Source organism: Seriola lalandi, unplaced genomic scaffold (assembly GCF_002814215.2).
Source record: "Seriola lalandi dorsalis isolate HSWRI2012SDOR001 ecotype SW California unplaced genomic scaffold, Sedor1 jcf7180002054469, whole genome shotgun sequence".
Taxonomy (NCBI): domain Eukaryota; kingdom Metazoa; phylum Chordata; class Actinopteri; order Carangiformes; family Carangidae; genus Seriola; species Seriola lalandi.
In genome coordinates, this window is record NW_019525022.1 from 993,989 (window position 1) to 1,006,409 (window position 12,421).

Consider the following 12,421-nt stretch of genomic DNA (forward strand, 5'->3'; position numbering starts at 1 on the left):
CGAGCTCTCACAGAGTTTCACCCTTTTCAGGCTCTTACCGACTTTCTGTCTGGAAACAGGAGTGCAGGCCTACTAAGAAGGGATTGGTGGACGCCTGCTCAAACACATGCTTCTCTGTCTGCACCCAGTCGATATCCTGGTGAGATGAGGCGAGACAGACGGAGACAGAGATGGCATGAAGGAAAGATAATGTATTAACAATCAATTTGTCTGATCAATACACTTCCACAGACAGATAGAGAGAGACCACAGCGCAGATAAAGAATGCAGTTACTCCAGACAACACTCCTCTCACTCAAGATTATCCTCAGACTGTTTTGCTGCATAAACACCAAGCCTGTCTTGAAAACCACCAGTGAGTGTTTGACGAAATGACATACAGACAGAGCTGCTCTTTTATAACCTTAATGTGTTCTAAGTGTAGAAGGACAACCTTGAAGTAAACCCAAAAGCAAAATCCACATTTGTCGAGGCATTTGACTAAATGTTTGGACACAGTCAAATACAGTAGTGGTATTACACTAGTATTACATTAATGGTAAGACCTGAGCACCTCACCTTTAGGTTTGGAGCTGGACACCTACTTGTCTTACTTCCTGAGTCTCTCGGCACAGTGTGTGATCACACACTCACTCACTTGCCTGTTTGAGTTTTTTGTTGTGATTAAAATTGTAATGTTTGATATAAAACATCAGCTCAACCTCAGTGTGATGATTGCTTTAAACAAGTTGGATTTTTCCTGCAAAGGTGTAACTGGGACTGTATATCATATGTTATTGGATTATTATTAATACAAATAGATTAATATGCAAATAAGTAAAGTAAGAGTATTATTTAACAAATTATATCAAAGAGGGGTTTCTAGATTTCTAGTGAGAATCCTGGTTTTCTGGAAATTCAGTATCTGGTCTGTTCCATGTGAATATCTTGGCTTCCCCAGCAAAAAGGGAATCATTTATTTCATTTAAATTCCATCCATCAATAACACAATGACAGAATGTGTGACTGTTTTGGTCATGGGTTTCAAACACTTCAAGGAAGTCCATGTGTCAGTATAAAGGTCCTTGATGTGTAAAAGTTTGAGAACCACTGCTCTAGATGCCTAAATGTAAATGTCTGATTATTGTTGTTTGTTTTGTTTTTGTGTGGATTTCTTTTTTTCCTCTTTTCCTTGAGCTGTGTCCTTAATAATGAATGAATGAATAAAGTTTATTCCTATATCTCCTTTCCAAATCAGATGTCACAAAGCACAAAGAGTAATACGTAAAATACAGATATTTATAAACCTACAGTATCTTTATTCAGAAATCCGTTCTCTGGAATATCCAGAGTGTATCATTATTATGAGTCCTCTGTGGTTTTAATTGCTCATACTTCAGTTGCAGAGAGCTGTTCAAGTTTAGCCTGAGGTGAGGATGTTTGATGCTGATTTAAAGTGTCATTAAGTTGAAGATGGTTTATGTTTTATGTAAGCTAAAACAGAGAGTGTCTGAATTCTGAGCTCCCCATGCTGCGCTCCGACACCGTATGCTTAATTTATAGCACCACAATAGAGACCCCATATTGTGAACATGATATCAAATTCCTTCTGGTCAACTCATTACTAATTAAGGAATTTATAATTATGCAGAATTCACCATCACAACACATCTCCTGTTGGTCATTTCATCTCCTTTAATAGTTTGTAGTCAGCTCTTACAAGCTTCCTTTGATGTGAGGCATTAGACTACTGCAAAGATGAATTATTAAATTAATGTACACGAATATAGCCATTAAAAATGAAAATGGGATGTTCACTCAAAACACTGATAGAATACAATGATTTCCTCAAATCTTTTATGGAATCAGTTTTGTTTTGTTCATAGAAAATTTGTTTTTTAACACTGGATTTAAGTATCAAGTGTTTCTCTGTGGAAACCAAAAAAAGATGATGATGATGAAGCCTGCGACATCATCTATGTCGTCCTGAGTTAGTTGTGCAGATGCTGGATGATGCAGTTCCCCTGGACAGTGTGGATACATGAGTCCATGGGTCCGTGTTTTTTTTAAGGAGTTATATGTTGAGCAACAGCACCATCTAGTGGCAGTATACGCTTCAGCTCTCTTCTTTTATCAGGTCCTATTCATCTCCGTACAATCGCTCTCATGCAACTTTGTCTTTGATTCTTTTAATGTGTACACAAAGCACATTGTGACGAGTTCAGTAAATGAACTGTGCAGGATAAACACACTCTCCTTTCCTTTATACTATAATAGTGAACGATCAGAGGTGCAGCAGCCTTCACGTAATTTCACAAGAGGTACAGATGATTAAAATGCCCAAGATCACATACTTCAGTTCTGTTATTTCATTATTTTTTCTCAATAAACTTTTTTATGGTGTTGCTTTTCTTCAGTGTCCAATAATAAAAGATGATTTGAATTCTTTCCCAAAGTGTCCTTGCAAAATGAAATAATGGAACGGAAGCGCGGCCTGACTAATTTGGGATGAATAGTATGACCATCGAGGACACACTGAGTCTGAAGATGTCTTACAGAAGTTGTGTTAACTTAAGTTCACAGACTTTTGCTTTCCAACTTATGAGTTTTGAATTATTTGGTTCAGAAATACAACTCGCAGCACCTCTTTAAAGCTCATTAACATGTTGCTCAATAGTTTAATCTGTACACAAACAGGAATGTGAAAAATTCATTTTTTTAACATTTGGATGCAGTGACTGTGTGCAGCATTCAGAGAGAGAGGGGAGGGGGAGGGAAGGGGTGCAGGAGGAAAGAGAGCAGATACAATACATTCACTGCATCCAGCAGTGCTAGGTGGAAGGATACACTGCTGCTTGACAAGAAATAGTTCCAGCATGTAACTCCCCCTAAAACTGTAAATTATTGCTGTACATTTCTGTTTGTGTGCAAATTAAACTAATGCAATGCAACATGTTCATCAGGGAGCTGTAAAGGTGTTAGTACGTGCAGGCTAGCTATTTCCCCCTATTTCATTGGAGGAGGCATGTGAAAATGTTTAATTGTAATTTGGGTGAATTCACCCTTTAAGAGACTAAACATGGAAGTGTTGTAATAGTTTTTCTCCATGAACACTTCCAAATAAATTGTTTCTTAAACCATGGAAATAAGGACACACTGCGCTCTTCCAGCTGCACTCACATTAATAATAAATATATAATGTGAATGATGTGTGTGTCTGTGTATTTCCTGCTGTAAGAGCATGATGCAGTCTCTTCCTCTTTAAAATGAAGTTCACGTCATGTTCATCTGGCGATTCATCACTCCAAAAAAGATACCCGGATTTTATCATCTCCTGTGAGTCACCCACTCACTGACTCCTGCTTCCTCCTCAGCCTTTTTTTTCAATTTATGAGCTCTCTGCCACGTTTGTGTCATTTCCAACCCTAGTTTGCTCCCCCCCCACCCCATTCTTTTTCCTCTTTCCTTTCAGAAGCTCCAACTAGTTTCTGACTCAGTCTTTTTCACTCATTCCTGCTTTCCATCTCCCCAAACATCTTTCACTGTTATATTTCCATCCTCCTTCCACCAACCTCTGCCCTTCACATTATACCTCGATCCTTCCTTTCCTCACTGATCGCTGCACTTAGACCTGTTAAATAGCCCCAGCAGTTCTCAATCCATGCCACCCCCGCCCCAGAGCTGCTGCTTTTCATTCTGTCCGGCTGATCAGGGGCTGCCTCCTTGAGATGCAAGGTCAAAGCAATTAAATAGACGATGTAATCCAAAACCAGCAATCCTTTAAGTCTAAGAGCGTGTACTGAAAGCGTGATTCAAAAGGTATTTAAAATTCATCTCCTCACCTATAAAACACATTAGACTCACTGATTTCCCTTTCACCCATCTTGAATCAGTGCAGAAGCCCTACACATCATCACCTTTTGTGTCTTGAAACGAGTTCCACCTCCCAGTGCAACTTTCAGTTTCACTTGGAAATAAGGTGGTTTTGATAATGTGGAAGAAAACTGTCTGATCGTTTAGCTGCTCCTGTTTCTTCACCTGTTGGACTTTGTTGTAGTAATGTACTTGTGTTTGCAGAACTAAGCCATTACTTTGGCGAGTACAATGTTATTGTAATAGAAATAATGGAAAAATGTCATTTAAAAAATAAAACCCAGAATTATCTTCTGGTGAGACAGCACTCAAAGATTCCTCAGGTTCAGTCTAACCGCTGACCTGAGTGAAGCGGCTTCCACTTTCTCTTTCTTTAATGTTGTAGATGAGCCATGGTCTCACACAGTGACCACTTACACTAAGTGTCTGTATTGTCTGTCCATTTCAAATGAAGCCTAGTTGTGATCTTTTATCTTGTTTATCTCATTTAAATGAGAAAAATAAAGACATATTGGCAAATGCCGCTCTGAGACAGGAGCAGAGATGGTTCATGTTTAGTGTGGTAACAAGTGTATCCACGATCTGGTCCGTCTGTCAGCATCAAGCAGCTCTAAGTACCTTGCGTGTAGCTATGTCCCTGTTTCATCAGTGCCTCACCTCGTCATCGTGGACGAGCTCCTTCTTCACCACCTTCATGGCGTAAACTTGCTCGTTCTTCTTTAGCCGAACCAGCAGGACCTTGGCGTAGCTGCCACGCCCGATCACCCGGATCAAGTCAAAGTCACCCAGCCCAAGAGCCAGGCCCTGGGACAGTTTGATGCCGTCAATGCCGTCCACTACTGCTTTGATGTCCTGCAGGGGGAAGAGGAGTGTGTTGATACAGTCAAAATAAATATGAACCTTAAGAGTTTTAGTTTGAATTAGACTGAATTTATTTTAGGCAGAAGAATGATCACACATAAAAATACTTTTTAAATAATTTCAAACACAAAATGATTTATGGCTTTTTCCAAATATGTGATGTGTGTATGATATTCAAAGGATGATTATTTTATCAACTCTAAGAAACTTCAGATTATTATCTATTATATGAATGATGAAATAAATTCCATAGTGGTGTTTGTTGTTGTTGTAGTGTTGTATCTGTTTAAAATTGTTTGGAAAGTATGAATTGAAAGCCAACTAGGGCCAAGAGTTAACAATTAGCCACAGCTATAAACCCTCTGTGCAACACATCAGTGTCATGCTCTGTATCGGAACTATGTTAAATAGCATCTTCTCTATTAAATGAATAGATAAAATAAAAAAAACCTTCTCACCTCTGTATCTGCATCTTCTGTTTTATCCACTGTACAGTTGTGCGGTAAAAAAGGTACTGCAAAAAACAGATACACACAGTAATTGAATTATGAGACACTTGCAATGGAACAGAACTGAACCTGCACTTATTGCTTTAACATGTTGTTCATCTCCTGGCCAGCAGAGGGAGGTAGAGGACACAATAAAGTCTGGCCATCCACAGGAAACACCAAACTAGGTCAATCCGCATGGGGTCCCAGAACATCTCATAGCAGGGACCCCCAAACAGTCCAGCACATCAGTCCTCAGTCTCCTATAATAGGATTTAAGGCTCTGTTCTATGGGATCCCATCAGAGAGCAGTAATGTGGTTAGATAACAGTGGAGAGTCAGTGTTACATAAGCAATGATAGTGAATGTGAGCTTAAGCTACCAGGGTCTACAGTGAATCTTTTCAACAAAGTTCTATTATTCATTAGTCTGAGACTCCAGGATTTACATCAAGAGTCCCTGACGGCTCCTTGATCCCACTCTGGTAGCCATGCACTGCTGTATATACTGTACTGTGCATGGAGTTTACAGTACACACAGTGTCTTCAAATGTACAACTACGGAAAAAAATACTGCCATAACTCTTCACTCTAAAGTCACAGGAGCTGTGTTAAGTCACGTATGCCTGTGTGTTTGCTGCTGTGATACAGGTGTCACTGTCGTGCTACTTCAATGTGAAGAGCAGATTGTGGATTGCGGATGTAAATGGCCACCGAGTCAGAGATGTCTGTGCCGTTTGGACAGTTTCACAACAATAAAGTCTGACTTATTTCAATCCTAAAAAGTTAGCAACACTATCCCCAGGCTGACTCTGAACTAAAAGCCATGTTTTCATGGTGATAGTCGTACTTACTGACTCCCGGCTCCATGTAACAAAAAAGAAGGAAAAGATCGCTCATAATAAGTGGTTTGCTGAAAATGCTGTGGTGTGTGCATGATAGATCTGAGACATTACAAAAAACTGGAGCCAATAACATGGCTGCTGTCAACTCCCTTGTTCAAAAAATAAGAAAGAAAGTGTCTTACTTCCATCTGTGTCCTCTGTATCATCTGGTGGAAGGTCCACCTCTTCACTCTTAGCATCTGAAGGGGGCTCCTGCGATGGCATGACTGGATCCTGAAGAAAGAAGTCAAAAAATCCACTTAAATATCCCCTAACACATTCCCCCCAATACCCGCTGAAATATCCACTCAGGCTTTTACACTCCTGGAAGAGCTTATAATGAATCATGTTTGCAAGGACGAAGGAGAAGTCTGCTCTAAGCTAACGTAGAGAAACGCTGTTGCTCCGAGACTCTAATGACAAAGTGTTAGTTTTACTGGAGAAAGAATTCATCTTATCGAGCTGCAAAGTCACTTATCAGGCGCTGAAGATACCGAGCTGAAGCTGTGATCACTTCACCCAGTACCAGAGCAAGGATTGTATTGACTGCATTGATTTCCTTGTCAGGTTTGAATTCTGGATGTTTGTGTTTTGCCTTGTGGTCAGATGGATTGATTGCATGGAGCACACTGATTTGCTGTCACTAAACTTGAAGTCTCATTTCAATAGAATGGGAGAAAAGAACAGGAGAACGAGCTGCAGAGAGACAGGAGACGTTCAAAGACTTGTGCTTGAACACATTGATCTCTTTGATTTTTCAGCAGCTTACAGCACGTACTCAGGGGAACAATTACACATTTCCTAATTATTCGTTAATACAGCTGTGTGCTGCCAGTGACTGTGAGATGCGGGTCACAGAGACACTAAGGAGGTTAAATGATGTAAATCAAAGTGCAAACTATTTTTCAGACTAAACTAAAAAGTACAGTGAGCAACACTCAGTGCAGCGTGGGCGCTTTAGGGTTCTGGCCACAGAAAACTGTACAAAACTGAGCAGGTGTTGAAATGTAATTAATGTTTTTCGTGCACAGAGGGTAAGCTACACTCATTTCCCTTCAGTAAAACTTTACATGAAGATCACTTCACTTCACTTAAGTAGTAAGAGCAGAACAGATTTTATGTCTGCCTCTGAAAAGAAGTAGAAGAGTCTGATTTTCAGTTACCTGAACAACCCTGAGCCCACTGCAGGATTATTTCAGTTTATTACAACGCAGTTTATAGACTCACTTCAGGCTTCAGCTCTGACCTGCTGAACTTGCGCACAAAGTTTCAGGTGTTCACACTTTGGAGTTTATCTCTGTATGAAGTGGTTAATCTGGTTAAACTCATAGTCATATTTTCTTTCCTATCTTTACTCAACACCGTGATCTTTCACTAATTCTTCATTTCACATTCAGATTTTGCTTTCTTTCAAAACACTTTCCTCTCTGTCAAATAGTCTCTGTTTATGTGCACAAAAGCATTTGCCTGCACTCAGATACTGCTGCTCATTCTCGGATATTTTGCGAAATGACTCAAATGTTAAAATCACCCAACCAGGTATGACATTGACCGATTAAGTCGTCACTGTCTCCCTGCAGGTGCGCTCCCTTTCTGGCTGTTACTGTTTAACCAGCTTCGAGGACAAGTCAGGCCAAGGACCTCGGGTCAGTACTTCATTTTAACCGAGCTGTCACTCTCTTCAGATTTAATGGGTATCCATAATAATATGCTTGGCTTTCAAATGTGAATTTCGCTTGATTATGTGAACACTGTTGCTAGGCAACAAACAACAAAAAGGACGCCGGGGTGTTTCTAACCCTTAAACTGAAGTGCGGGATGTTTGTGCAGCAACAGTGTATCTGAATGCAGGTGAGCAGGATTTCTATAGGAGAGAGAGAGGGCAGGGTTAACTTTACACAGTCTGAGGATGAGATGAAGGGTTAATGAAAGACCACACTCTTGAATAAAGACAGGAAAGAGACTTCATAAGCCTGTGCTTCTTTCTCATTTCTATAGCAACTGTAATGTTCAATAACTAACAGTGATGATGACCAGAACTATGAATATAAGGCCAAAATGATGCTTTAAACCCAAATAAATGGTTGTCTAAAATGAAATATAAAGGAGAGTCATGAAAATGTATAGTATATATATGTGAGACATGTTGTTACCACATAATACTCTCCCGCTGGGGGAATCAAATCTTCCATCCTTCACGTGGACTATATGTAAGCTTGATTTAAGAGGCTGTGTTGGTGTTGCTGTGACAGGCTGACGCTGTGCTTCCCGCTGCTCGGGACATGATGAGATACTCACCATAAGCCTTTGGCAGGTCTGAGGGATGAGTCTGTGACAGCGCTTATGGACCAGCAGTTTGCAGTTGATACACTTGTAGCCCTGCCTGCCCAGCCCCCATATCCTTTCACTACAGTGGCCACAGTAGGCTTTCTGTAAGACAGGACACACACGGAAAGGTTAGTCTTTAACTCGCACACACAATCACTGTTGATTTGTCAAGGGTTAATTAAGAGGGAGCATTGAGAGATATACGGTGGAAGGATGTGATGGACAAGCTGTGACAGTGTTGAAGCTCAAAACATCACATATCATCATGGCCTTATAAAGTTGATCCAGTGAACGTGATAGCTTAATCAGTTTCTATTTCACAGACGTGCAAATTTATATTCTGCACTACCTCTATGACGTGGAACATTTACTGCTGAGCAGGTGATTTGTTTCTATTTAATTATTGATGCCGGTTTCTATTCTGTTTTTTTACCTTTTGTGTTGTTGTTTCTGATTTTTGATTCTTTGTTTCTTATATTGTGGTAGGTGGAGGGTTTTATGTGTATCATGTAAGCAACTGGATGCCTGCATGTCCTTCTGGAATCATAAAGTACCTACCTGCCTACCTACACTCACACATCCAGCAGAGACAGAGCAACAGTAACATTCATTTGGAGTCATGTTTATGGCCACCTGACAAATGTAAATACACTTTGAGGACAACTTGCAAAACGCAGCCTCCACATTCATTTGAATGGAGCAGGTCTGGTGATACAGAGGGGTCAAACTAAAACAACTCTATTAACAAGTTCACTTATCAAAAATAAACAGGTATTGTTTTGGTAATGACCTGTTCTGCACTGACAAAGACTTTGAATTACACTGTTTTAAAAGTTAATTTGATTCATTCATTCATTCAGATAGTACCAACTGAACACTGTCTGTATTTCATATGGCAGCCCCTAAGGACAAAGCTCATAATGGAGAAAAAGCACAAACATTAAGAAGAATGTGCTCCAAATACAAAAACGCTGGGCTCAATAATCAGAGATGTACACACAGACTTTTTCAGGGGAAGAAATCTAACACAGTGACAGTGAGTGTAGTAAAAGATAAACCTATTTTCCAATTTGTAATATACGGTATATTAAAAATGTAATATAGACCACATTGCCTCTGTTCCTTTTCATGTACATATATTAGTTCTTACTGAAATGTGGTGATGTATCTGCGAACATAAGAACCCAGAGTCCACAGAGGCAGTGCTGCTGTGAAACTGTCTGGTAAAACATAAAAAGTATTCATTATGTTTTCAGCCTCAAACAAACCAGCAGCAACAGATTATTATATTTCAACTCTGAGACTACATTTTATCTTCCACAAGGAATTATAACATATTTCAAAACACTACAGACAACAGAGGCGGCGAGAAAGAGACCGTTCTCCTCGGGATGACGGTGCTCATTGAGTCACCTTGGGATTCAGACTGCAAAGCGCCAGTCTCACCCGGCAGGGGGTCCTAACAAGCTACACTACACTACACTAAACTGAACATATCTATTTTTATGTTTACATTTCAGTTGTTACTGTATCCTACTATCCTGTATTCACTATATTATTGTGTGTGGTGCAGGGCCCGGGCTCCTCCCTTTCCTCACATACATCTATAGTAAAGCTGAGACTTACTGAAGTTCACTCTGTTACATAACGTGGTCTCCAGACTGTTTGTTCTTTGATTGGTTCTTTCTTTGAGGTTATTTTTTTAGCTCATCTCTTACATGGCTATATTAGTACCAGAGGATGTTTTGTTTGCAACTGAACGTCCCTGGACATCAAAAAATATGTCGCTAAAATGTTTCACTGGAGACCGAACACTTAAGATGCAGCGTGTGTACTTCGGTGCATCGGCTACATTCATTCACAGGCTGTATATGCTGACAGTGTAAAGAACAAAGAGTCCCAGTCAGGGCTCTGTTGCCATGGAAATGCAGCGAGACTTCAAAGGCTTCCCTCAGTCTTTCTAATCTAACTCTACATAGAGGTTAAGGCGAACATTTATAAATTAATCACACACTTTTGCTGCGTTCCCAGTTCCCTTCCACACACACACTCTCACACCACCTGAAAATAATAAGTAATGTGAGGTAAAAAGAGCTGCTGAGGATGCCTGTCACTGCATCAAGCTTTGGACAGGCTTGAAAACACCAGGCAGTGCTATTAGCTATGCCTTTTATTCCTCAGCTTAGAAGACATCCAGGCGCATGCTGCTTTACCCTGAGTTTCAGGTTACAGATTGCAATCGAATCAAGTCAGACTGACGTCTTTAAGCTTCTCCTTTTATGACTATCAGAGATCTACAGCAGCAGCTTTGCAACTGTGTAAACAGTAAGTCTAGAACCATGCTAACAGCTCTGTGAGGCTGCACTCAGGCAAAGTGGTGCTTTGAGTTAAAACACTCACATGTGATGTCACAGTGATATTTAGCATGCATAATGTCCAAGTTTAACAAATCACAGACAACACTATTTTCTAGTTTTGTTAAAGCAGTGATTCACAGGAGTCTGGAAAGAACCAGGGGCTCTGAGTGACCGGGAGACAGTGTTTCACTCAGCTAAAGTCGTTAATTGCCCAGGGGCCCCCACCTATCAGCATTCATTACCATTATGTAATAAATAATCTGATACAAACTAAAAATGTAGAGTTACAAATGTTTACATTAGTAGCATTTTCAAAATATAGATCATGAAGAACCATTAAAACCTAAAAAAAAAAAACTAAATTACGTCAGATCGTAAATAACCCACATTATAAGGCCAGTGCTCATCAACACACAAGCCCCTTCAGGGATGTTTCCTACTGAGCGGTGTTGGTAACTTAACGATTGTATGTGCAGGCTTTACTAAAAATAGTTTGCAACACTGCTTCTGAGACGTCGTTGCAAATCGTTCATTGGTTGTTTAAGAGGAAGGGAGATGCATTTTGAGACATTGCTGTGGAGTTAAGTTTGTCAGCCCCTCGGGGCCCCTTAACAGCCACAAAAAAACTAAAACATTCAACGCCATAAGAACCATCAACAGTGGAGGTATATTAACTTGATGCTCTGACTGGGATCAGAGCAGTTGAGTCCGTCAGTGACGTCCGTGACGGAGCTGGATCTCCACACTGCTTGATGCTAAAATGTAAATTTAATCCCTGAATCCCAGAGTCTGCTCCAATGTGGAATTTCATTAACTTCAGGATTTACCACATTTTCATCTAGAGCTGTCTACATAACCTGACATGAAGCGATATTCCAGCCTGACCAGTGCAAAAGACTTCACCACATTTTAGGGTAAACAGGAATAATGTAATTCAGTCACTGGAACCAGCAGAGACGAGGAGTATGTTCTTCTTCCATCTGTGTTTGTCATGTGGAAGCACTTCCTGTGTCTCAGATCAGATAATACAGTCACTCGGTAGCCAAGATTAAACTAAACCTTTTGACCATTTTGAGTGCACCATCCACGTATTTCTAGTGCACTTCATGTTGTCATGCTCAAAATATTAGGTGTAAGTAGGGAAGTGTGTGAGTTGAGTCTTGAAAGGCTTGGGAATAAAGGTACAAGTGTGACATTCCACCTGGCCTCTGTTAAGTGTCTTTCTGTCACCTGTCACTTTCTCAGTGTGTATGTAAGTGTGTATGTATGACCTGGTCTTCCCCCATTTCAGCTGTCAAAACGTGAAGTCTACTGTGTGTGTCCTGTCCTGCCTGCCGTCCCTGTGTTCACTGTTTCCCTGTTCGTGTGACTGTGCATGTCTGCCTGCTCCTCACTGGATTTGTTTCCCTGATTGGACAGCTCTCTCTGGTTTTGACCTTAGCATCCCTCGCCATCCCATAAGGCTTTTTGTTCCTCCTCACTGTAAATACACCACTGAAGTGCATCAGCTCTGCCTCAGGTTCTGCGTTTGGGTTCTGTCCTGTGTTTTTTGGTTGCCCTGCTTGCACTGGTCGTGACAACGAGATGATGATGAAAAGCTTTTATCGATTGACAGCCTTCCCTTCAGCCCAGCAGGGAGCATCACAGATCAT

General features: G+C 40.6%; 1 protein-coding gene across 2 annotated transcripts in view; it reads right to left on the reverse strand.

The window, feature by feature from the left end:
- The window catches only part of prkcz (protein kinase C, zeta), a 105,462-nt gene that overhangs the window by 34,334 nt on the left and 58,707 nt on the right, over nucleotides 1-12,421 (reverse strand). For both annotated transcript variants that reach the window (XM_023411509.2, XM_087175417.1), the window contains 5 exons: nucleotides 8,383-8,514; nucleotides 6,228-6,318; nucleotides 5,172-5,227; nucleotides 4,510-4,704; nucleotides 39-136 (listed from right to left, as the gene is read on the reverse strand). In XM_023411509.2, the coding sequence (XP_023267277.1) occupies nucleotides 39-136; nucleotides 4,510-4,704; nucleotides 5,172-5,227; nucleotides 6,228-6,318; nucleotides 8,383-8,514 (572 nt within the window). The remainder of the gene's footprint in view (nucleotides 1-38; nucleotides 137-4,509; nucleotides 4,705-5,171; nucleotides 5,228-6,227; nucleotides 6,319-8,382; nucleotides 8,515-12,421) is intronic.